The 25,504-nt window shown below is 44.5% G+C and overlaps 2 protein-coding genes across 2 annotated transcripts; both read right to left on the bottom strand.

The window, feature by feature from the left end:
* Window positions 1-5,984: 5,984 nt before the first annotated feature.
* LOC125759159 (uncharacterized) lies at window positions 5,985-10,061 on the bottom strand. Its single transcript, XM_049417550.1, has 4 exons — window positions 10,058-10,061; window positions 9,192-9,485; window positions 8,487-9,049; window positions 5,985-6,488 (listed from the first exon to the last, which is right to left on the bottom strand). The coding sequence occupies exons 1-4, from the start codon at window positions 10,059-10,061 to the stop codon at window positions 5,985-5,987; spliced, it is 1,365 nt and encodes a 454-aa protein (XP_049273507.1).
* A 5,097-nt stretch (window positions 10,062-15,158) lies between these two features.
* On the bottom strand, window positions 15,159-20,575 carry LOC125759376 (BTB/POZ domain-containing protein KCTD9-like). The gene is made up of 3 exons (XM_049418001.1): window positions 20,458-20,575; window positions 19,240-19,373; window positions 15,159-15,254 (listed from the first exon to the last, which is right to left on the bottom strand). Exons 1-3 carry the CDS (start codon window positions 20,546-20,548, stop codon window positions 15,204-15,206), a joined length of 276 nt encoding a protein of 91 aa, XP_049273958.1. The 5' UTR covers window positions 20,549-20,575; the 3' UTR covers window positions 15,159-15,203.
* Window positions 20,576-25,504: the final 4,929 nt, after the last annotated feature.

Below are 25,504 nucleotides of genomic sequence, written 5' to 3'. Positions count from 1 at the left end.
TGAAGACTGAAACAGAAGCACAGGGCTTAATAATTGAAGCATTCTAAAGTTTCAGTGAACGCAGACGTCTTTTTTTGTCAGTGATTAGTATGAACCATGGGTAACAAGAAATTGGTATTAGCTCTAAACCTGCGTACATTTTTATTCTGAAAAACATCGAGCGCAATGAGCGGAAACGTGAAGTTATTATGAAGGAATTTGTGAAATATGACAACTATGATTAACTGGAACAGATAATGAACAAACAAGATATATCTCTTTTCTTCTTTTATATTCCTTAACCCATTTCCAACGCACAGAATAACAATCCACTCTTGCATCCGGTCCGCCTCCCTATATTTCTCAACATCTACTCCTTTTCTCCCTCAATCAGCTCAATAACGACCGTTTCTTGTTTATTACGCATGTTCAAAGCGCATGTCAACGCAATCGTAGTGAATATGATGTTGACCTCTTCGCTCTTGATGTTATTGCTGTTTTTTTTCTTCATTTATGGTGTATTATGGCGTCATACGTATGTCAATTCGTCGCGTTCTACCTCTTCACGTTCACTACGTTCAACTCTTACTTGCTCAGAGCTTCTCTCGCGCGGAGAAGTAACGAGTTCCTAAAGCAAGGGAATAATTTCTCGCCGCGCGCACCGTAATTGTCACCCGAGGCGAAAACATGATCTATTTCCGCGGCGTAGTGCGTTCACTCTATTCGAAATTGGTGGTCGTGGTTTGAAGAGGAAAAGGCGCCTAATTTCTGCAGCCCGGTCGGGAGCACGGCGCAGCGCCTAATCACTCTATTCGAAATTCCCTTGGTTTAGTTTGCGCCTCAGTTATCCTCCTCTCCTCGTGCCCACTTCCTTGTAACTCCAAAAGATGGCGCCACCGCGTGGACTAGGCTTTCAACTCCTTTTTCGTTTCGGTAAGCTAGATGGCGCTCGTTCGATAGCGTTCCTTTCCACCGATGTGATCCCGGACTAAGGGTCTCAGTGGTCGATCTTATATTTGAAAGAGCCAATAAATGTCTTATTCTCTCTCTTGGGCGCGTTTGCGCGCAAGCGGAGCGATGAAATTTTCAGCAAGAGGTATTCCTAACTGGCTGTTTTTTTTTCCTACACCTTAACAGGTGGCAATCATCTTGGTCAAATTGCGCGGCAGAGCGGAACTGAACGAAAGTTATGTTTGACCAAGATCGACGCATGCCGAGTCGCCCAGCTGCCTTTTGACAGGTAACAACGCCGAATTCATGCTCATTGGTGTATGCGGAGCCTCGACCTAAGCTACGCCATACGACATTCGCTATATCATCAATTCAGCGCTTAATTTGGTGTCTCTGTTTCTTCTGGGAAATAATTTAACACTTTTCTGTTTCATTTTGTTCGCACGCGTCATTTATCCAGTTAAGCATCGAGTTGAAGACCTAGTCGTTGTTCAGCAGGATGCGACTTATCATTCTCAATGTCATATCCGGATGTTTCCGTTCCCTGAAACTGCGGTGTATACGGCCAGTTCTCAAGATCGTCTGCTTCAAAGGGCATATGTTCCCATTTTCATAAATTTCAGCAATCTCATTATAATCTTATTTTAGAAATATTTATTAGCATTTACGAAGTTGACCAGTGTTCATTCTGAAACTACATGCACGTTATCATTCTACGCTCCCTACCTCGCTTTCTTTTACATCAAGCATGCGCGAATCACACAGGAGGGGATACCTTTTACATGCGCTCACTGATGGCGCCATATGCCACGTCGGTTGGAGCGTTGCTGGCTTTGTGGAGATGGAATGGGCATAATCAGTGAAGTTTATTCCTCGTCCTCCTTGGCTTTGGTAATCTAATCTTTAGGCTAAGCGCAGCTAAGTATAAAACGCAGATACACGTGGAGTTCATGGAGCGGCTCTCATGCTATCGTGCAAGTTCTGTAACCTTAACCTTTGGCCCCAACCGGACAAATATCAATGCGAGGCGACCTTCTGGCTATAAATGTTGCTGTGCGGCACGCAAACAGCGTGCTTCCGTATTCCTAAAGACCGCGGTAGCGGAAGTTCCCCTCGAGTTAACCTGCGGGAGTGTCACGTGACTTGGGACGAAACGTGATGCATGACATCAGTGGTAAGATGGCACTTCGATGTCGACCCTAGTTGTGGCAGTAGAGATGCTGGCGAAATAGTCTAAATTAGACAAGAAAAGACTACACTAGACTAGAGTAGTCTAGATTAGATTAGATTAGATTAGATAGATAGATAGATAGATAGATAGATAGATAGATAGATAGATAGATAGATAGATAGATATAGATAGATAGATAGATAGAATAGATAGATAGAATAGATAGATAGATAGATAGATAGATAGATAGTAGATAGATAGATAGATAGATAGATAGATAGATAGATAGATAGATAGATAGATAGATAGATAGATAGATAGATAGATAGATAGATAGATAGATAAGATAGATAGATAGATAGATAGATAGATAGATAGATAGATGATAGATAGATAGATTAGATAGATAGATAGATAGATAGATAGATAGATAGATAGATAGATAGATAGATAGATAGATAGATATTCATTCATCTACCTTCTTCCTGAGTGCAGTAACAGTACTAGAAGAACAGTAGTCGTACTAGTACCAGAGCTATTGCTAGTAGTAATAGTAGTGGTAGTAATAGTAGTGAGAGCTAGGTACCGTCGATCATGTAATACGGACAGTTATGTGACGAAAGCGGCTAGAACGCATCGCCAAGTGAGCCTAGTACAGACAGATACATACATACATACATACATACATACATACATACATACATACATACATACATACATACATACATACATACATACATACATACATACATACATACATACATACATACATACATACATACATACATACATACATACTGTATACATGGCTTGCACGTGACGTCACATCCGGCCGCGCCGCTGGGTCCGCGGCATGCTGGAGCACCACGCGCGCCGCTTTTGCTGCCTCTACGTTGGCTAAACGCGTGTTGTGCTGTTGCTGTCCGTTTTCAACGCGAATGCCACCGCTCCTCGTGAGATATGCCGAATGATCACAATAGGTCTGCTTTTAGCGAGGCGTATTACGCAGGATTGATCGGGCCGGCTCGTGTTCGTTATCAAGAAAAAATAGAACTGTGCGACGATGTGGACCCTTACACGCTGCGACCGGGTGTGGATACGACGATGGACGTCAGCGCTTTCCCCGAGGTCTCGCACGGAGACATTGTTAACTACTTGGTGTTTTCTTCAAGCTTCGCGACACTGGAGGAAATCAAGCCCTATAAATCGCTTGAATCGCACAACTATTTTACAAGCGGTTGGGTGAAGACACTGTCCGCGAAGCGGCTCCAAGGAGAAAAGGTGCTGCTGCTAGGAGAGGTAAGCTGGAGCCCTGTTTTCAGCCTTGCATTTTGTGTAGAAAATTCAGTCATTAATCCCTGGTTAGTCGTGGTGCGCGCAGGAGAGACGCGGCACTGGGGCTCGGTGCAGAGATGAAACGAACCGACTGCTCATTTAACAGTCGCGCATAAGCAGAGTTCACGTTTTGTGTTTTTAAAAATCTTGAAGCAGCTTGCGCGAATGTTTTGTGGCTTGATTGTTATGGTTTAATTGGAAATCTCTTCATGTGTACGTTATGTGTTAATCTCAACAATATAATTTTTCCTTGATTTGCTTTTCAGGTGAACCACTCACAACGACTGGGCGAACGACCACTGAAAGTGTGGATCCTTTGTAAATCCAGTGGTGTCGTGCTGACTGCGCATTGCACGTGTATGGCTGGTGCGGGAGAATCCTGCTCACATATCGGTGCTTGTTTGTTTGCTGTTGACACAGGCGTGAGGATGAGGAACTCTGTTAGCTGCACTAAAAAAACAACATTTGGCTTCCTACTTATGTGGAAAAGGTCCAGTTCAAAAGGTTGAAACAGATTGATTTTACATCTGCCAAGGGAAAAAAACGGCAGCTTGATGATATGATAGAGAGCCCCCCCGCAAACAAGAAACATATAAAAGAGAGATTTCATGTGCCACCAGTCTCAAAAGCAGAGATGGAACACCTATGCAGTGTCTTCAAGAAAAGTGGTGTTGTTCCTGCAATTTTTTCCCTGCTGCCTGGCCATTCCTCTGCCTTCAAGGAACCAGTACCCAAACAGGAAGCACATCTTCGAAATTTGTATACAGATGATGCTTTGGCAGATGGCCTCAACACCCTTGTTGACAAGGCCAACCAGTTTATGAGCACATTTCACGTCACTGACGAAACAGTGATGTTGATTGAATCGAAGACAAAAAACCAGAACAATTCACCTGACTGGTACCTTTACCGAGCTGGCAGAGTGACAGCATCTCAAATGAAAAGTGTGTGCCGAACAGCTCTAGATAATCCTAGCCCATCATTACTGAAATCGATATGTTACCCAGAAAAATCGCTGAAGACGCCTGCCATTGCCTGGGGTTTGGAGCATGAACGTGACGCCCTGAAGACCTATGAAGACCATCACAAGCGAAAGCATGTTGATTTCAAGTGCACCAGATCTGGTCTTCACCTCAGTGTTTCATATCCATTTGCTGGAGCAACACCAGATGCACTAATTTCATGCTCATGCTGTGGTAAAGGTGTAGCCGAAGTGAAATGCCCTTACTTGTTACGCAATGCCACCTCTTTTACCGAGGCTAAGTCATGTTTGACATACATTAATGGAGCTCTGCAGCTTCCCAAGCAACACGAGTATTACTACCAAGTTCAAACCCAGATGACCGTATGCAAGGTTGACTACTGCGACTTCATTGTCTGGGCCCCGAACCTCTTCTATGTGCAAAGAATTAAGAGAGACGACCATTTCTGCAATGATATATTTGCCACTGCAAGGGAATTTTTCGTAAGAGCAATTGTTCCCGAGCTTTTCAGCAAGTTTTTCACACGGCAGATGAAAACCCCAGGAAAGGCATTGGCACAAACAAGCGCTTACTGCTTCTGTCAAGGACCTGAGACGGGGAAAATGATTGCATGCGACAACCCGTCGTGCACATACAAATGGTTTCATTTTTCATGTGTAGGAATCACACGGGCACCATCAAAGGCGAAGAAGTGGCATTGTCCACAATGCAAGCAAGATAAAGAAAACTAGTCTGCTCGAGATTCATGTGTTCTGTTCGATTAATTTCTTGAATAACCAGTAATCAATGCTGTTACTAAATAAATAAACAAGCTCCAAAACAAGCATATTTTATTTACTGAGGCATTTTGCTATCTGTTTTACAAACATCAGCATTATTGAGAACTACCAACAGAACTAACAGACACAATGAGAACTAACAGCACGGCACTTAGGAGATTGTAGCAGAACGTACCAATGCTCATCTTGGTCAAACTGTGTGATGGTTCGGGACGTAAGGAAAGAACAGAGGCAAGCAGACTGCGCTTGTTTATCTCACTTCATTTGTGTCCCGTCCCACTGTGAAGTTTGACCTAGGTGAACCCTTACCAACTTTCTACACTGTTACCCATCATAATGCAGCCGGATTCATTACAAACGTTCCACCTCCAGCACACATGTTGGTAGAAATGAAATAAAAAGTTCAAATGACAAATGCATGAAAGCAAACAGCAGTATTGAATAGCAGTTCAACCTTGTTATAATGAACACTGATATAGCAAATTATCGTTGATAGCAAAATATATAGAAACTCTGGTTGGTCACGCTTCATTTCAGTGATATTTATTCATTTTATTGTGCAATAGAAAACACGAAAGCTGCCGCAAAATTGGCTACAGTGCAGACATATTTTGTCCATGCGACACTCGCAGCTCAAAAGATAGCATAAACAGAAAAATAAATATTGAAAGACAATGAACAACCACTATTCACACTCATCACTTAAGTCTGAATTTATGGTCCTTATGCTAGTTCATTTTAACGAGGTTTGAATGTGCGAGCTAACGCATGTGAAGTCATTACACATTAATGAGGCTCTGAGGCAGGTGAAGCCACTTCATGATTGGCTTCCTTTAACTCTGCTACAATTGACGGGCACAGGTTAGACAAAGCACAGCATACAGTGACGATTCTATCGAGTGGTGCTGTATCATCACCTTCTCGGCGGGCAACATATTCAATGGGAAGAGTGCCTTTCATGATTGTAAACTTATTCCTTATAAGTTCAATAACTCGCTCGACATGAATGCGCACGTTTGCAAGTTTCCTAGTGCTCATGATTTCTTCTGCCGACAGTTGTTTCTTGCCTTTGGTATAGGCTGGAACATGCAAGCGCGCGCAGTAGAAGCCAACACTCTCCGAGATATTGAAACCTCTGTCGGCAAGCACAACATCACCAGGACGTAAGTTGTCAAGCATGCTGGAATGTTCTGTTATGTGCTTGTCACTGCAGCGCCCTCCCCAACCCTCTGAAATAAAGGTGACGGCACCTTGAGGAGCAATGCCAATGAGAAACTTAGCAGTATTGCTCTGTTTGTACCAGGGTGTCGGAACGAAATGTTTTTCGTTTCGGTTTTAGTTTCGTTCCACCGCAAAAAGTTCCGTTCCGTTTCTGTTCCGGAACGAAAAAAAAATGTTCCGTAACGGTTCGTAACGGTTTTTTTAATGGAAAAATTTGAAGTTAAGGTAATCATAACGAAAATTGAATTTGTCATGTAGTTACTTGCTCTGCTCTTATTAGGAAAGTGGGACAAGGGTAAAATACGTTCTTCAGAGGAGCGGAAGTAACTGTACCACGAATTTCTACCAACTAGCACAAACCAGTATTAATTTCAAAGTCATAGTATTTATTTTCTCAAAAGACAAATACGAATTTTTTAGTGGGCTCAATGCTTTGTGTCAAGGGAGTGAGCACGATCTCAGAAGCAGCACATCATTGAGTGTACTCTCTGATGTGCGAGACCGCTGTTCTGATAAAGAGATCGCCAGGCCTGCGCGACACACGCAGCACAGTCACAACGAAAGCTGGAAGAGCGGACTTTGTAGAGCCCGCTGGAGAGTCTCTTGGGGCAATAATACAAGTACACATGCAAGGTACCCACTACGCCATAAATCATCCCAATTCTTCTGAAGTAGAGAAGTTCCCACTGTGCCATTTTTCGTCATTCTTCGGAGTCTCGTGGTACACGCTACACATCTGTAAGGCATTATGTGCACTTTGCGCTGTGACTGATGATGATAAAGAATTATGGCTGAACACTTTGCATTGGGTGGGAAGCAGTGCGGCGGAATGGGCGCTTCCATTCCATTTCAATTCCATTGCGGGGAATTAGAACTTGCCGCAATTCCATTCCTTTCAATTCCCCGGAATGAAAAAACTTAGCCCATTCGCACTCCGGGAATGGCCGGGCAGTTCAATTCCATCAATGTAATTCCTCCACGTAATAAGAAAGGCATCTTGATAGTTTTATTGAGTTAAGAATGAACGCCCCATAAAGCTGATGTCATTAGATGCACTAAGAACTGCAAGAGTACGCAAAACAGGTTACCAAGGTCGAGGGATAGTAGCTTGGTGACATATCTCGTGCAGTACAACCACCCTACTAATTCCCATAGGGGCAGTTCTTCCGATACCTACAGTATTTGCATGGTCAGCATGTTTGAACGAATGGTAGTGTTTTAATATTGTTTATGCTTAAATGTGTTAATGCTAAAATGACGACGTAGCCTATTTTTATGCTGACAAAAGTAGTATTCAAGAAGACTAAGCAGTTTTGCCACGCGTCTGGAGCGGTTGTGAATATGGAGAAAAATAAGATTTGGTTAATGAGGAATAAGACCCTCTAGATCTGCTGGTATTAGTTGGAACAGTGCACCGTTCGGGCACCTTGTGCCTTTGTATCGAATACGGAACACTGGGCCGCACTGCTCGTCAGCACTCCCGCTTGTCAAGCACTCCTCGCAAGAAGCACTAGCGTGGCACTGTGGGGGAAGACCCGACTGCCACGCAGAGGGCGCGGGTTGAAATGCCATCCGATCCTAGAAATTTGTTTCTCATTTACTTTTTTTATATCACGCGATAGCGGTCATGGACACCGGCGGCGGTGGACAACTATGGCGCCAAAAATCAGCCGTTATGATCTCATAACAGCTTTCGCTGTAACAAACTTCAGCGCCGACAATGCCCTCTCTACGCTGGCCTGCGTCACAGGCGCGCAAAAATCCACTTGCGTTAATATAAACATCTCTGGTTGCCACTGTTTTCGTTTTTCGCACAATTTCAACATATCTTTGCTTTGGAATTCCTGCCTGAGGTACGCGCTAATACCATACCCTGAGATATGCTCACATTGCACGAGCTCAGTTGCTCCGGATTGCGAAGTTTTCTCGTGAACCGAAAAACGATTGAAAAAATTTCGTTTTCACTCCGGAACGAAATAATAGATAAAGTTTCGGTTACGTTTTCGTTCCAGTCCAAAATATCGTTTTTTTCGTTTTTCGTTTTCGGTTTTCGTTCCGTTCCGACACCCTGGTTTTGTACTGCGACCATGTCTCACTTCTTGCCTCGTATGACGATGGTCGCTCTATTTTTATTTCTAAACAATCAATCACTGTGGCAACATTTGCTCCAAAGGAGTCGAAGAAAGCCTGTGGCATTGTCTTCTGCAGCAAAACTCTGTCTGGCCACGAAATGTATGGCTTCAGCCGACAATATGTAACATACAACCACTTATCAAAAATGCGCGACGCTGTCGCTTCTGAAACTCCAAATCTGAAGCCGAGATCAGTGTTGTGCAAATTCAGTTTCAACTTCATTAGGAAGAGAATGAACTCTTGAAACTTTGATAGAACGTTGTTTGCACCGTGTGGAACATAGCACTCCACAACACTAAATATGCCATACAGAATATCAAAGCTTGCCATCCCTGTGTAGTACATGACCTTGGGCTTACTCTCTCTGAATGCAGCTTCCGTCCACTCCAACTTGTCAATGTATTCACGCAGGGCGTACAGGTTGTCATTTAGCATAGTGCACTGTAGCTCCAATGCTGCAACGTCTGCCATGGACATTTCTGCCTGTACAGCAACTCCTGAAATTAACAACGCAAACCTAGGCATCAAAGCTGAACGGCTCACTGGCATTTCACGACAGCGATGTAAACAAACCAAACAAAAATGCTTAGTGAATGATATCTACCTTTCAGGCTCAAACAAAGTAATGGAGAGACTGACCTGATTCATTTTCGGCAGCCTGGATTTCACATTCAGCTTGCAGCAGTGGCGGGCTGTCTTCCGAGTGTGTGCCGTTGTCACCGTCGTCGCAGCAATTTTCAGGCGACGTTGCGGCGAATCCAGAATTTCTTGACGGTGCAGTGGTCCCCGCGTCGACCTCGGGAGTAGGTCGCTTTGTCCGTCGCCTTGCAGCACGCTCGTAGCGGGCAATGCCTTCACTTTTTCTTGTGTATCCGAGCAAAAGCGTTGGCGCCCAGTCCGGGTGCGTTTCTTGGTGGAGCCTGGCCGGTCTACCTGTAAATGCAAACAAATGTGACTCTAGCGCAGAATTAAGCGCGCCTCATGTAGTATAGCGAAGACTTACCTTTTACGAAGTGGGCGCCACATACTCGGATGTTTGGGGAATCGCCCTTGAGATCGGCACGCTTGATACGCGCAAGCCATAGGCTGCGCCGCTTCGAGCTGAGTGCTTTTGTACGTGCGTCCTGCCATTTCACAGCCTTCGGAAGCCGGCTTGTGTTTGCAGAATCCTTCCTTGGGCAGCTTTTGCTTCGATTGCTACATCCGACAACTGCGCAAATAGCCATTGCCGAGCATACGACTACCAGCGCACAGTACGGACGGACGGTCGTGTGGAGCTCCCGGGTGCTCCGCTATGCCGGAAAGCTGACCCAGCGTTTGCGGAAGTGACGTCGATGCAAGCCATGTATATGTATCTATGTACATAGCTATGTATGTACGTATTTATAAAGAACATTTTCAATCAGCCGATGCGTTTGTGTCTACAGAGGTTACTGTAGTGGCTACAACGGTGCATGGAACTATAGATACAAAAGCGAACAAAAGGAAGCGCCAGTTGTTCTTACCCATCGAGCGGTTAAATGACTGGTCGGACCAAACAAACTTTCTCCTTCACTCCTTGCTCTTCTACTTTTGATGGGTCCATTGTACTCCATTCTCAGTGATACGCCTATTTGGTTTCCTTTGCTGTCCACTTGCCATCGCACAGGCTGATCGGTAGATCTTCTGCTTGAGACACATCGTTCTCGCCAGAAACCAAGGCCTTTTATTCTTTCCCCAATGCCTGTCGCACTGCACGCAATCTTGACAGCGTGGGAAAGACGTACCGACGCTTGTTCTGCTCACGAACCCTCGGAAGGATCCCTACGCACCTATTCTGTTCCTATCTCCTCTTATCGGAAAACTTCCCGCACTTTCCCGCTCGCGACAGTGCAAGCATTGTTCGGCTGCTTTTGCTTTCGGTCTCCGCTTCGTCTCTACACTCTATCGTCTATGTAATTTACTTCTCTGTAACCTGCTCTTCGTGTAGGTTTCTCGCCATTCTTGGCAACTTACTCCACCTCCTTGGGGAGTTCGACTTGCAGGTACTCATGTGTTCTCCTCCTGCGAAGCGTGCACAGCCGTATACGCCATCTTTTGAAGGAGAAGAATGCTCCTTACAAAAGAACACCGACCAAAGCTTGGAGGAGGAAGCTGCACAGGGGAAGATCCTTGTGTACTCAGAGACGCGCTATATTAGACTAGACTGGACATGACTAGGATGAATGAATGAATGACGAACGGATGGTTTGTTTGTTTGTTTGTTTGTTTGTTTGTTTGTTTGTTTGTTTGTTTGCTTGCTTGCTTGCTTGCTTGCTTGCTTGTTTGTTTGTTTGTTTGTTTGTTTGTTTGTTTGTTTGTTTGTTTGTTTGTTTGTTTGTTTGTTTGTTTGTTTGTTTGTTTGTTTGTTTGTTTGTTTGTTTGTTTGTTTGTTTGTTTGTTTGTTTGTTTGTTTGTTTGTTTGTTTGTTTGTTTGTTTGTTCTAATATATCTAGCTATCTGTGCATCGATGCATATACACATGCGGACACCATATCAGTCAATACTCCTACCTGCCAACCTATGCATACTTAAGATGGCTATACTTATCAGTACAGCCATCAATCTAATACATCGGCAGTCTTCTGTCGAAAGTCTACAAAATAAAGTGAGGAATGTCCAGAGTTGTCGCTCTGTGCTTCTTGCTTCTCCTTTCGACTACGTGTCTCGATTACTAACGCTCGCCAATCAGCCAGCGATGATGTCGTCTTTACGTCTTAAGACAATATCAATTCTTGGAAGGTTTCGAAAGTTTTCAAGCCCATGAAGGTCGCACGTTAAGCAATGCCGTTAAATTTGCCTGCGAGAGCCTTTCTACATTCCGAAGGGAAGAGTAATGATCATTTCATTAGAAGCCGTGTAAAAAGCCGGTTGTAATTTTCTAAGACTCCCTTTAGCTCAACTTAACACGAAGGTTAACGTTAGCCGATGCTTTTGCAAAAGATGTAATCTTAATTTGTTATTTTAATTATTTTTCAGTTAATGTTCCTTTATTTTTATCGTGAAATAGCTTATGCTGCGTCATCTGACGCAAATCGTTTGACTCCATGCGATGTGTATTACTTGATAATTTCCCTACTGAAATCCTTACAGTATTAGTCATGCATGTTATAATGATAATCTTCTGCGCATATTCGAGCAGTGAACGTCCTATGCTGCCAATGTAAGGGTTTTCAGGGGCCCAATCAAGCTTCCTTAGAGGAGCTATCAGCCCTGAAGACCATCGAGATATTTCCGGTGAAATAAAATTTTGATTGATTCATTTATTGATCATTTACTGACTGACTGACTCACTCACTCACTCAATCACTGATCGATGGATTGATTGATCGATTCATTCATTGTTTGAATTGCTGATTGATTGATTGATTCATTCATTCATTGTTTGATTTGCTGATTTATCGATTTATCGATTTATCGATTGATTGATTGGTTGATTGATTGATTGATTGATTGATTGATTGATTGATTGATTGATTGATTGATTGATTGATTGATTGATTGATTGATTGATTGATTGATTGATTAACGACCCCTTTTCACTGCCCTTTCCATGTAGTTGCCTTCAAGTCTGAGACATCGCTGCCAGCGTGTCTGGCGTCAATTATTCCAAAATTAACGACATCATTATAGTCGGCGGGTTCATTAACGCAATATAAAAGCACAAAGCAGCATGCATTATTGCACACAAAAAGAAAAGTACCACTTTGTCTAGACGAGTAATTGCTGCTAGCCGTAGTAAGTCGCATAATGGTATAGTTTATTGTCGGAGAAGACCCGATCTTCCAAGGATGTTTGCAAGGAAATTTCGTACAGCTTAAAGGACCGTTAAAAAGAGCGACTTAATCAGTTTGGGAGGACTATATTCATTAGCCTTTACGAGATATAGTTTCCTTCTTCACTGTAAGACGTTATTAAAAATTAAATGAAAGCTACGGCATGGTTGCTTTTTTCTCCATGGAACACCAGCTTCGGTACGTCTGTGCAAGTAATATCTTTCAAAGTACTTCAAATGAGTTCAGTTTGAGTTTGTTTGTTTCATTCTTTTATTACAACCCGGAAGAGGGCGCGTCAAAGCAGCTCAGCCGAGCAGTTTGACGCAGTCGTCTAGGCACCAGAAAGACAGACATACACTTGTTTGCATATATCGGTGCGTAAACACGTATAAATTTTAAGCGGTTCACTTTGTTCCATACGCTCAAGTAATATTGTATTCATATTAGAGATAAAATGGGACCACTTATACAAAAGAACTGCACTTAAGGGAACGTACAGCTGTTTAATGTCAGAGGACGAATATTTTCCTAGTTAACGTTCCCAAGTTTGCTTAACTGATTAATCTGTACAGTGTAAACGGGAAGGCTTAATTAGTGGAATCTGGAGAACAATTAGCGCTTGAGTGCCGACCGGCCGGCTGGATCTCGATCGCTGATGCCGAGTGGCGCTGCATAGCGGTAAGAGCATGTACTCGAAAAAAAAATCACGCACACAATGCGAGGAGCTGTCTGGTGCATCATATGTGCCGCACTTTCTTAGCATTCACTACCAGAAAAGGTTGCTGATCTTCCCAGCCTCGCACGGCTAGCCGCCTTGACTATTCGCACAACCATGACTTTAATGTGAAGCAAGGTATGTTGTCGGGCTAGTCGGTTCATAGATTCAGCGAATGTTTAACGCGACAGCGTTAAGGAGCGCAGCCGTAAGGAAACGCAGCCGTAAGAAAACGAATGACTGTGCGCGTAAACGTTATTTCACGTAACGCTCGAATGTCAGCGTCCACCTGCCAGGTGCTCGCCCATCTCTCCTATTCCAACCCTGCAAGACTGGGAGGCCATGCTGCGTGACCGCGTGTGGCCAGCGGGCGCTGCTCGGTCGGGCACGGGACGCGGCAGCAGCTGTTGGAGCTCTGGAGTGAGTGCCCCATCAGATATTTCTCAATAATTACATTAAAAAGTTTTCTCTCTCTCTCTCTCTCCTCTCTCTCTCTCTCTCTCTCTCTCTCTCTCTCTCTCTCTATCCTTACGGCACGGTTGAGGGATGCAACGAGAACCGAAGCTAGGCTAGCAATTGAGATGGCGATGCGCACGCGGGCCCCGATACGATGTCGGGTTCTACTCTTGAAGGCGAAGCTAAAGCGTCTTCCAAGTTTTTTTTTCTACGCGAAGAATGCAGGACGAAAAAAGAAACACACACAGGTACGGACAAAGCCTAGAACTTGGAAATGAGTATTTCGCGAAAGCAGGTGGTTTATAGGATCTTCAAAATAACAAAACAGCAGAGCAAAGAACAATCGCAATAACATTGTTAAAAAACAACAGCATGAACTCCTGTGCATCACGTACGCGGAAGTGACCTGATCTACTCATCTTAAAATTATTTTCTTCTTCATAGTGATATGGAAGGAAAGCCGACGCAGCTATCTCCGTTTTTGCAATGTTAAACGCTGTGATGACTTCACTTTCAGTTCTACACTTAGCCTTCGATATGAACTTAGTATTTTTCATATGAGGCGAATAGTCTTGACTATCGAAACTCTTGCAATGCAAGGCGAGATTGCTCCCCGTGGCGGCACGAAATCTGCGCTTCATGTCTGATGCTCTGTTTTTGTGTTCGTCCTGCCTTCTTTGCACAGTTAAAAAAAACATTTAAGTGGTTTATTTAAAAACTTTTTCGATTGATTGTGAATTAACGACACTTTTGTCCAAATGCACAACTTACGTTGAAAAGCGCATCATACGCGAAGTTTCGCATACGAAAGCAGCAGGTGTTGTACGGGCTTAATTCTGCCTGAAATCCGAGTGACCCAATGGGCCAGTGAAAACATATGTCAGCTGTGGCTTAGTCGAGAAAGACGATTGCTTTGTTTCTTTCAGCGTATGATGAGATGCATTTTGGAAGTTCTTAAAAATTGCAGTCAAGATTCATACAAAGATACGGTGTGAGACTTTATTACCAATTTACCGTAGCGCTCTCTATATCACACTGGTCGATATGACTGTTTACCTCCATTTCTCTTTCGTTTACATAGGATAGATTTGTTACAATTGTTGTGAGAAACTAAAAAAAAAATATATACGCATTTTGTGCACGTTCGCGCGTTTGCCAAACGGATTTAAAACCTTAATACGATTATTGTACGTTCTTACGTGTTCAGTAACACAACAGGACTTACTGCATTTATCCTGACGAACATATGAAAGCGTTAATCCTACATATAACGCAAGCCGCACGGAATGAATCTATGCGGCGCATTACGCGCCCTCACCGCAATAAACATGCTGCACAAGAGTTCCCTCCAAAAAAAAAAAAACAAATAAGACACGGCAAACAGCATGGTCGGGGAAAAAAGAAAGGGGGAAAGGGTGTCCTCAAGTGAAGAAAAAAATTTTTTGAAGCGAGAATCTAAAATATATAAAGAACGTGCAGGAGTGTATGGTCTGCGGCAGCTTGATATAGGCCCCGCTATGCACCTCACGCAGGTTCTTTTCGCCTCCGTTCGCCGTAAATGGCGCCACTTGTAATGCTAAAAAGCAGTCGAAGCGGTATCGCGCTGCCGTGCGTTGTATTGCTGCATGAAGAATGCATTGCGTTGCCATCCGTCGTGCGGCGGAACGAAGAAGGACGTCGAAGTCGTCACCGCCTCAGGTCGACGCCTCTCATGTCGCTCCCGCTCAGCTTGCAATCCTGTAAGAGTTTATTTTCCTTTTTGATTTTTTTCGACTCATTTCTTCATACGAACGTGCACGTCAGTTTCTTGATCAACCTTAGCACGCAGCCAGATTTGGCAAAATTACTCATAAAAAGTAATGAAGTTAGATTACAAATTACTAGGGGTGCGCGAATATTCGAAAGTTTCGAATATTGGTCAGATATTACATTCGACATATTCGTATTCGATTCGAAAATCGTGTAATCGAAAAGTTTCGAATATTCGATAACTTCGAATATTCGAAAAATTCGAATATGCGATTCGATTATCATGCATAAAATAACTCGTCTTCCACATTTCTGCTGCGTTCGTATAGCTAAAAACGTTGCCGAGAGGAGCGATAAACATCGTAAGTGCACGGAGGCACGATATCTGCCTGCGACGAGCGCCCCAATACGTATGATTTATTGCTGGTGCATCTCCGACGTGCAGCGCTGTTGGCGATCATGTAACCGTACGTTTTCAATATTATGCGGCCGTAACGTGCCGCACTACCACTCGTTCACTATGCGTGACCACTTCTGAAGAAAGACAGTGACCCATGTGACTGGTGGCGGACTGTTCTGGCAAAGCTTTGCCCCATGTACCTCTCTATACCAGCCACTTCTGTTCCAAGCGAGCGTGCCTTTTCAGTGGCAGGGGGGGGGGGGGGGGCGTCTCTGTTAGAAGGGAGCGCCTGCTGCCTGATCATGTGGAGCAGCTCATATTTCTTCATGATAACATCTAGCCATTACTTTCATTGTGCCGTGATATTTGCTTGTGTTGTGATGTGCATTTTGCTAGCCTGGACATTGTGTTCTGGAAATAGTAGTGTATGTTATGTTGCCAGTCAGGCTGTTAATGTTTTCCTTTTTCAAATAGCTACATGTTAAATAAAATATTGTCACTCAGCAGGCATTTTTCCTTTGATATTCGATATTCGAATTCGATTCGTATTCGAAAAAATTGATATTCGCACACCCCTACAAATTACTCTTCTACAAATTGTTCAAATGTAATTAAATTTCATTACATATTACCGCAAGTAATGACATCAAAATAATGCTATTTTTGAAATGTAGTAAAATTACTTTGAAACTACTCTCGTAGAAGTTAAAAAAAGGCAGGTGTTACGGGAAGATGGAAGCTTGCGATGAAAAATTTGTGACCATGGGGTTGTGCTGGAGCCGACGTTTCGGCAAGCGGACTTGTCTTCTTCAGGGCAGCAACTACTCGTAGTAGTTGCAGCCCTAAAGGACCCCTGACACCGAATTTGGAAACTCGAGATGCTTGTGTTGTTTGATAGTCCTGCATGCGGGGGCACTTCTGACCGATTATGAGTGACGAGCATTGCCTTTAAGATATTTTTAACTTGGTTTTAAAGTAAGCCTGAGTGCTCATCTGAATTTTGAACCCCTATCAACATAACCACTAGTATGACGTAGACGTAGGCCCATTGTGACGTTGCAGAGGTAAAGCAAGTGTTGTCGACGTCACAGACAGAAATATGCGCGGTGCACGGTGTATTGCGAAACATGTTTGCTCTTTGCTCCTCCCACCTTCTCCTTCTTCGGTACGTGTCGGCAGGCAGCGTGAGCTCTCCGTGTGTGTGTTCTCCAACTGGCAGTTCAGCAAGCGCGTGGCTGACGTCACCCAATACTGAGCAAACGTCATCACGCGTGCCCCGAGGCGCGACCGCCGCGGCGCGGCGCTAGTTTCTTATCCTCTTTCGGCGCGCGTTTTGAACCTACGCTAAAAATGACCATAATTAACGCTGCTAGGATTAATTAGACATCACGTTGGAGGATTTACGCTGTCATTCCGTGATTACAAGACATAGACCTACTTATTACAACATAAATGTCACAAACAAAAAATCGGCTGTCAGGGGTCCTTTAAAGAGGGCAAGTCCACTTGTGCGACTACTACGAGCAGTTGCAACCTTGAAGAAGACATGTCCACGTGTCGAAACATCGGCCCCTGCACAACCCATGTTTACGAATTTTTATTCTAACAAAAGTTCATCATTCATGCACCACTCATGTACGCCCTCCCAAGAACGCGCAAGCCAATACCGCCGAGTCAGCGCCTGTAGGCGTTCGCAGAGTTGAGAAGAGCCGTATAACGGAGCGCACGGGCGTATTGACAGAATCCGCGCGTGCACGCTATGAGCAGTCCTGTGTAGCTGTATTCCGCTAGGCTGTTCCGGGAACCGGAAACAACCCTCGCTTCTTTTGAGTACCGTTATCGTCATCTTCGTTTCTGAACACTGCCATCAAGTTATCAAGGAAAGGTCAAGAGGACGCGCTTGAGATGGATGGAATATGATAACACGTCCTCGTTACATTGCGGGTGTATCAGCATTTTTTTTTCTTTTTCTTGTGGTTCACGCAGTGCTTTTCTAGGACAAAAGTGATATCTGCCACTGCAAGCGAAAAACAAGACGAAAAAGCAGGTGGGCTTGGGTCCATTTCGCATAACATTCTTGCAGACGAAAGCTGCACCGGACTGTTCACTGCGCGCATGCGCGTATTGTCATTCGTTTCGCCGCTGCCTTCCGTTATATGGCACATATCGATTCGGTGGTAGAGGCTCGTGCGTTCAGGTTAAAAAACAGAGAGGGTGTACCTATTATTTTCTGCAGACACACAACAAAATCTCAAAACCTTTTGTTTAGTTCCCCGATTTTAGAACTCGGATTAACTTATCTGTTATTTTTCTTTCTTGGTTGTTTTTGATCAGCTTACAACGCAATAAGACGAGGCGTCCTCGGCTTTTTATTGCGCTGTAAGGGGATCGAAACTGAACTACAACCAACTAGCTCAGATTTCCCTTCTTGTTCCGTGGTCATTGCTTTCATGCCAGAAAGGATGCGTATGTGCTCTATCTTTCTCAACTAGCCCTAAGCCCTAACCACACGTACGCGTTACAACGCGTCAGCGCGCGGCGTGTAGACTCGGCGTCACGTCGCGTTCCTGTGGAAGGGACAGGACGCGCCGCAAACGTGTAGCTGCGCGCTCTCTTAGTTGGTGGTTAGGGATTAAGTCAAAGCGATCGTCTGCTGGCGCGCTACACTGCTTCGCCTCGCCAGGCCAGCAAGAAAGAGAGTTATACCGGTAGCACGCCAGAGTGACAACGAATCACTATTACCACTCTTTTGTGGACCAAGCTTTTCAAGTACGATCCATCTCTACTATGAGTGGAAACTGCCTTGAGAGGCAAGCTCAAATTGCGACATCTACATGATCTGCAAAGTTAGTGTGCTGACTTAATGCTAACGCGTCTCTCTCGTATTTACCCTGAAGTACGGCTGGATTTAAAGCGAAAGCCTTAGATGCCTCACCAAACGAGAAAATTGACCATCAGTGGCTTCTCGGCAAAAGTTGATACGCAAAATGATCACGCAATGAAGGCACCATGTGATGTCATCATAACGTCAAAGATCGCCAAAAGTTTTGTCGTCAGACCGTGGCGTCACGCGTTACGTCATCACGTGACTTTGTCGCTTGGTCAAAGGTGGGCTGGTCACGGAGGCAATGCAATACCAGCAGAGGTGCAAAAATCTTTCGATGCCTCCGATCCTGGAGGCAGCGCTAAACCACGTTAGGTGCGGAAAGCTTTCGTAGGGGGGCGGGGAGAGGATCAGTATATATTCAATGAGAAGAAAATGAAGATGGCTTTTGCCTTCAAGTCGTTGTAGGCGAATGCATAAGGACTTAGAACAGAAAATTGAGCGAGTTGGTATTGATTCATACTTAGGACTGTGCAGCGCTCAAAAAAGGGACAAGGGACAGAAGTTGTGATACTTCTTCTGTCCCTTGTCCATTTTTTGTAATCGCGGCACAGTCCTAAAAGTATGAATGTCTAATGTCCAATGTCCAATTCTTAAAATGAGATGCGCGTCGACAAATAGCGACATTCATTTATCAACTCGTAGAATGGTCAGGTCACGCATTTAGGTAGGCACTCGAACACACGCACCAAGACATCTGCATTGCCCAGAACAGCGTGCCGGAGGTCGCAGTTCTGCAGGCTGGCGTTGGTCAGCGTGGCGTAGCGAAAGTTGACGCCGTACAGCACGCTTTCGTCCATGATGGCGTCCGTCAGGTTGGCCCCTGCATTGTCATCGTTATCACAGTCGTCATTGCCAGCCTATCTCATGTCTACTGCTGTGCGAATGCCTCTGCAGATTATCACCAACCCAACCTGTCCTGCGCGAGCTTATTCTGTTTTTTAAATGCGAAGCATTTCTTAGCGAACTTCTGCGACTTTGAGCGTATCTATCTATCTATCTATCTAGCCGCCTACGACTTTGTGCTCTCCTGGTCGCTTGGTTAATCGAATGTACACCAAAATTGGTATGGCGTAACATGACTGTATGACGAACATAAATGACAAGTCATAACATGAAAATCATGACACGCATGTCATGTACAGCATGACTTACGTGCCACGCTCATGGTGCGCTGGCGGCCGTTTCGCTTGCTTGATCTACCCCGAAATTGGTATTCCGCGGCTTTACTGTGTAACGAACATAAATAATAGGAGTTAAAATGAAAACCAATACACGCATTTTCCTCAGTGACATACAAGACGATGTGCGCAGCTCTTTGCTGGCTGCTTCGCATTACATCGATTCCCACAATGCGTGGGATCTGCCGGCTTTTTCTTTTTTTCATGCATATTTCTCAATAACAGCAGGAAACTGCGCTGACAGTTTGTGGTGCAGCTGCGACGTTGCAATTCCGAGCATGAAGTCACTGGCGCGATGGCCTGCCGCATCCCATAGGGCTTCAGTGTTCTGGAGATTTAGTGCCCTTAATAGACAAAAAGCACCTACCCAAGAACGTTCTTACGATACATATATTGTCGCCCAGCACCTTCACCAGATGTCACGTGGTCTATGTCACGTGGTGACCAGATGTCACGTCACTTTAGAGATGTCTTACCGAACCTTCTAGCGTTATCGCTGGTGCTCGGGTTAGCTCTAGAATAACGTCGGCTTTTCGAGTGCTGTGCGTAATCTCAACGGAACAGTGTGAAACAATCCCGGGGTTTCTGAAGATTGAGGCGCGGCCTGGGAGTAGCGGTGGTAACAGTTTTTACGGCAGAAACTAGATCGCCTCAAACATAAAGGAATAACCGTGCGTGGCTAATATCTTTTTAGTTTTCTCTAACTCACAGCTCTGTCTAACTCACAGCTGAGGTCGGCATTCCACGCTAACGGGCCGTCTGGGTCCCCCATCTTGCAGGACCGGAGGTCAGCACCTTTGAGGTCGGCGTACATCATTTTCGCTCCGTACAGCTGCGCCCCCTGCAGGGTGTAAATAGTGCAGTGAGACCACGTTTTACCAATTTTGCTCCGAAGTAAAGTTGGGCAAAGTTGGGGTGGCAACTTTCTGTTGACAATCGTGTGTGCTGGAGCAGGAACTAGCACATCCTAATCGAAATGAATTCACTGCCGAAGCACTCCGTACAGATACGGCCCCTGTATTTATAAGGACCTGGGATCTATCGAGGTGTCTTCTGTCGTAGCTTCGGACATCTCTATCACCGCATTTGCGAGATGCGTCACTTTGAATTTGACGAGGTTGGCTTAAGGGATATTAAGAACACCTCGAGTATTTTGTAGGCAGCGATTAATGCTGCTGAGGGTATCATCCTTAGCTATATATGCTGACAAAACCTCACGAGAAGTGAGAAACTAGTGCAAATGTGGAGATCCTTCGAGGTAGCGTGTGGTAGCATAGCTTCCTTGTAGTTTCTGCGCGCTCACAAACCGCCACATTCTTCCACCCCCTGGTCATGCATAGGTTCACTGTAAAAGGCGAGGGACAATCGCTATATAAACCCTAGCGCAAGGGACTACCGCCCTTCCCTTCAGTCATTAAACGGCGTCAGTTATGGCTGCAAGCTGTAACGTGAGGACATTATACAGCTAGCGCCAAAAGCATGGCGCTATCGGTATACTTGGCAAATAGTCTTGTAGTATCACGCCATGCAACTAGCACAAGGAGTCGCACTTGTACTTTATATATTAAAGTACCAGACATACGGGCTATTTTCTCAATAAACCTCAAGGTGCACTCGCTGTGGTAAATCAACAGGTAAGGTGACACGCTGCTAAGCTCTAGGACGCAGGTTCGATTCCAGCTGACGGCTGCCGCGTTTTGATGACGGTCAAAATTCAAAAAACACTCATTTACTTTGATTTAGGTGCACATTAAAATAAGCCCCAGGTGGTCAAATTATTGCGGGGCCCAGCCACTACCGGATGCCTCCATAGGTCGGCAAACTCATTCAAGGGCTGGTTCACTCTGACTCACAAAAGCTCAGATCGGGCTGTGAGTATGAGTCTGAGTGAGTTCGGATGAGTAATATTTTGTTGAGTTTGTGTCAGAGTAGGTGTGGTTGAGAAAAATTTTTAATGAACCTGCGTCAGGCTGAGCCCTAAGCGCAAAATACATTTCTTGAGTGTGTCTGAGTCAGCTCCACTTTTTTTGCCAACCTATGGGTGCGTCATAATAATACTGCAGCTTTGGAACGCAAAAACCCAGTAGCTATTGTTAAACGTCAATGATTCATTCGAAGAATCTGATATTCGAATATTGGAATCGCTTGGAAAATATTGAGATTCCTATGGAATCTAAAGTCCACATTTATTACGACGATAAATGACAGTTTTACAGGGGAACTCGCCTCGAAGTCCGAGTGCGACAGATCGGCGCGTTCCAAGTTGCACATGGTCAGGTTGGCGCCCCTGAAGTCGAGAAGATGCAAGTCTAGTCTCGACAAGTCGACTCCCGACAAGTCGTAGCCCTGCACGCCGCATAAGTTTTTCGATGCACTCTGTCAAACTGAAACGTAAGGAGGAAAAGTTCTGCCCAATTATTGAAATAAAAACTGTCGTGGATCTTCAGAACACTCGATACAATGAGGCTCATACATAATTGATTATATTTAATTATACTGTTATTATTATACTCACAGGGTCTCTCAGGCATTCGCCTAAGACGACTCGAAGATAAAAGCCACCCCTTTGCTTTTCTTCTAAGTCGGCATATCGACCCTCCCCCGCCCACCTACGAAAACCTTTCTGCACCTCACCTGGTTTTGCACTGCCTCCGTGATCGGCCCACCTTTTACTAAGTGACAATGTCATGTGATGACTTTCCGGGGCATCGTTAAGTGACGCCATAATGACACCATGGTGTCATCCCAAATTTTGGCAATCTGTGATGTTATCATGACGTCATATGGTGAAGTCATCACGTGATTGTTTTTTCCATCACTCGAGTTGACGCCACCGCCGCGGGACGGCCGTCGACACCAACGGTCGATTTTCTTCAATGAGGCATCTAAGACTTTCGCATTAATACATTCATGCCTCTATCACATTTGCCTCAGCCTACGCTTGCCAAGAGTGGTATTCGTAGATCGACACGCACCCTAATGCATTTGCCTCAGATGACTCGAAGGCGAAAGCCTTCGTCTTCGTCTTTTTCTCCTGAGTAGATTCCATTGATCCCATTGCCTGTACACCAGTTAGTAATGCATGACGTTATAGATTCGGCGACCAGACCTCTTGCGAGATATAACGCGCCGAAGTGTGAGAGACACGAATTAAATTACTTTGATGTTATCAGCTGATTGCATTATTGCTCGCCACTCGAAGCTCTCTGCACTTCACGTCGTATTGCACGACTTCCGGGATCGGCGCACGATTGACCCGGAGACGACGTCATGCCATGGCGTCATTACGTGACATCACAATGACGTCATAACGACGCCACAAAAACTATGTGGTATGTGCCGTCGCAATGACGTCAGGAATATTTTCGATCTGTGGCTTCGTTATGAAGTCGCATGATTGCGGCAAAACATGGCGTCAGCAGTGACGCAGGTAACGTGGGATTTGCTACCCTTTCATTCGCCTGCCGTGCTTCGCTCAAGCGGACGCGCACCGACACACTTAAGGATTTCGATTTAATACTACGTAACGCATATTGTCACGAGATGTGACTGTAAATAACGTAGCAGCAGTCAATACGGTAAAATTGAACTTTCGAGTGCGATCGAGCCGAAAGTTAAGTTATCTAGTACCACTAAAATTGCGACTAACAAGAGATCGTCGTGATGAATCCCTAACTTGTTTTAGAACCAAAAGAAGTTCCTTCAAATATTCCTTCTTTCACACCATTTTTGAATGGAATCGATTACCTTTAACATCTCTACGTAGCACTGACTTAATTGCTCAGACAATATCATATTTCTTGAAATCTTTTCAATGCCTCATTATACTTGCCCTAACGTTCATCTGCTGTACCTCTTGCTTGAATCATTAGTCTACAGCTTAGCTTTACGTGGCGTGTTGTTTTGTTTATTCTTGAACACTTATATTGCTTTCATTAATTATTTCATTTTGTTCTCACACGATGCCCCTCCTTCAGGGGCCTTTCACAGGCCTGAAGTATTTTCGTAAATACCTAAAACAAATAAATTAGGTGTTGGGAAAGACTCAATTGTGACTCAATTAAGTGTTGGGAAAGGCGAAATTGTGACTCACCTGGAAACTTACGCGTTTGATGAAGGTATGGCAAAGGGCACGGATGACGTCCTGCCGTGTCAGAGTATGCGAAGTTTCCTGCGCCTTTGTGCATGAAAGAAAGAAAGAAAGAAAGAAAGAAAGAAAGAAAGAAAGAAAGAAAGAAGAAAGAAGAAAGAAAGAAAGAAAGAAGAAAGAAAGAAAGAAAGAAAGAAGAAAGAAGAAGAAGAAAGAAAGAAAGAAAGAAAGAAAGAAAGAAAGAAAGAAAGAAAGAAAGAAAGAAAGAAAGAAAGAAAGAAAGAAAGAAAGAAAGAAAGAAAGAAAGAAAGGAAGAAAGAAAGAACGTCAGGTACGCACATGCCACCCCATTTTCCGAACACTGGAAGGGCTCCTGAATTTTTTTGGCTCTTTTTGCATAGGTGAATCTGTTTAAAACCCGGATTGTGTAAACATGCGATATAATAATGATGCCACACGTTATAAGTGCTATAAACTGACAAGTAACAACTGACGGGTATCCCCGTCAATCATCGAGGCTAATTAACAATTGAAGATTAGACGTCTTACCGTCATTCGTCTCTCGATATCCGGAATAATCTCGTCGACACCGAAGAATTTCGCCTCTTCGATTACACCTGTGATTTAACATATTGCATCGTGTTATAGTTTCGTCAATTAAACGGATTCACAGCCTCAGAACTAAGAATTAGAGTACACACTTAACTATTTTCCTTAGTACAGTACTAGTTACATACAGGAAACCGGATTCCTTCACCTCGTCTCCTGGCTGTTGCTAGCCTTTTGCTCAGGACAGTGTAAAAATGAAAGGCAGACTGCCGTCCAGCTTATAGCAGAGTTCCAATAAAACCTACGGAAGTTTATCAGAAACAAGGCTTCCATGGTCCGGAAGTCGAACCCGGTACCAACATTTCGCCAGGGCGGTCGCATTTACCGTCGCAGCTAACAAGGACACTAGCAGTAGGGAAGCTGCTGCTATAATTGACCATGTAATGTCCTTGTTGTGCCCACGTTTGCCCCTCAATCTTTTATCTCATCTGCACACATCACTTTCCGCCTCCCTGTCGCACGCTTGCCTTCTCTTGGAATCCAGCCTGGCACTCCTAAAGACCAGCGCTTATCTTGCCTTCGGGCTACATGCCTTGCACATGCCCATTTCTTCTTCTTGATTTCGGCTAAGACGTCCTTAACGCCCCTTTGTTCCCTGACCCACTCTGCTCTCTTCTTGTCCCTTGCGGTTACATGTATCGCCATTTCCGCGACTCGCTGCATCGTCCTCAACTTTTGGCAAGTTGAACTTGCCAAAGTTGAACTTGCCAAGAGTTGAACCCTTTTGGCAAGTCTCGAGGTTTCTGCTCCGTAGGTTAGTAGCGGTAAGATGCAGCTGTTATATACTTTTCTCTTGAGGAATATTGGTAAACTAATATTCGTGATTTAAGAATAACTGCCAAATGCGCTCAACACCATTCTTATTCTTCTGGTTACTTCAGTTTCATGGTTCGGATCTGCGGTCCCTACCTGCCCAAAGTAGACGTATTCCTTTACCACTTCCACTGCCTCGCTACCTATCGCAAACCAGGCACTGTTATTAAGGCTGAGTCGTGAAGAGAAGCATGACCGCATGCACTCACCGGGGTACGACACTTTATCGTTCAGCAGCAGCCTTCCGTTCTGCAGGTATTC

This window comes from Rhipicephalus sanguineus, chromosome 7, assembly GCF_013339695.2.
Source record: "Rhipicephalus sanguineus isolate Rsan-2018 chromosome 7, BIME_Rsan_1.4, whole genome shotgun sequence".
Classification (NCBI taxonomy): Eukaryota; Metazoa; Arthropoda; class Arachnida; order Ixodida; family Ixodidae; genus Rhipicephalus; species Rhipicephalus sanguineus.
The sequence above is the reverse complement of the archived record's forward strand: the minus strand, read 5'-3'. Positions and strand labels throughout refer to the sequence as shown.

Bases quoted from the DNA above. Each gene is read 5' to 3' on its own strand.
- LOC125759376 (XM_049418001.1), bottom strand. From the start codon at position 20,548: ATGATGTACGCCGACCTCAAAGGTGCTGACCTCCGGTCCTGCAAGATG. The intron at 19,374-20,457 runs GTGAGTTAGACA...ATGACAATGCAG, and splicing joins GTGGAATGCCGACCTCAGCT to GGGCCAACCTGACGGACGCC. The intron at 15,255-19,239 runs GTGCGTGTGTTC...AAACTCTTACAG, and splicing joins TGGGCAATGCAGATGTCTTG to GATTGCAAGCTGAGCGGGAG.
- LOC125759159 (XM_049417550.1), bottom strand. The intron at 9,050-9,191 runs GTCAGTCTCTCC...TGTTAATTTCAG, and splicing joins GGCTGCCGAAAATGAATCAG to GAGTTGCTGTACAGGCAGAA. The intron at 6,489-8,486 runs GTGTCGGAACGG...TGGTACAAACAG, and splicing joins GGTCGCAGTACAAAACCAGG to AGCAATACTGCTAAGTTTCT.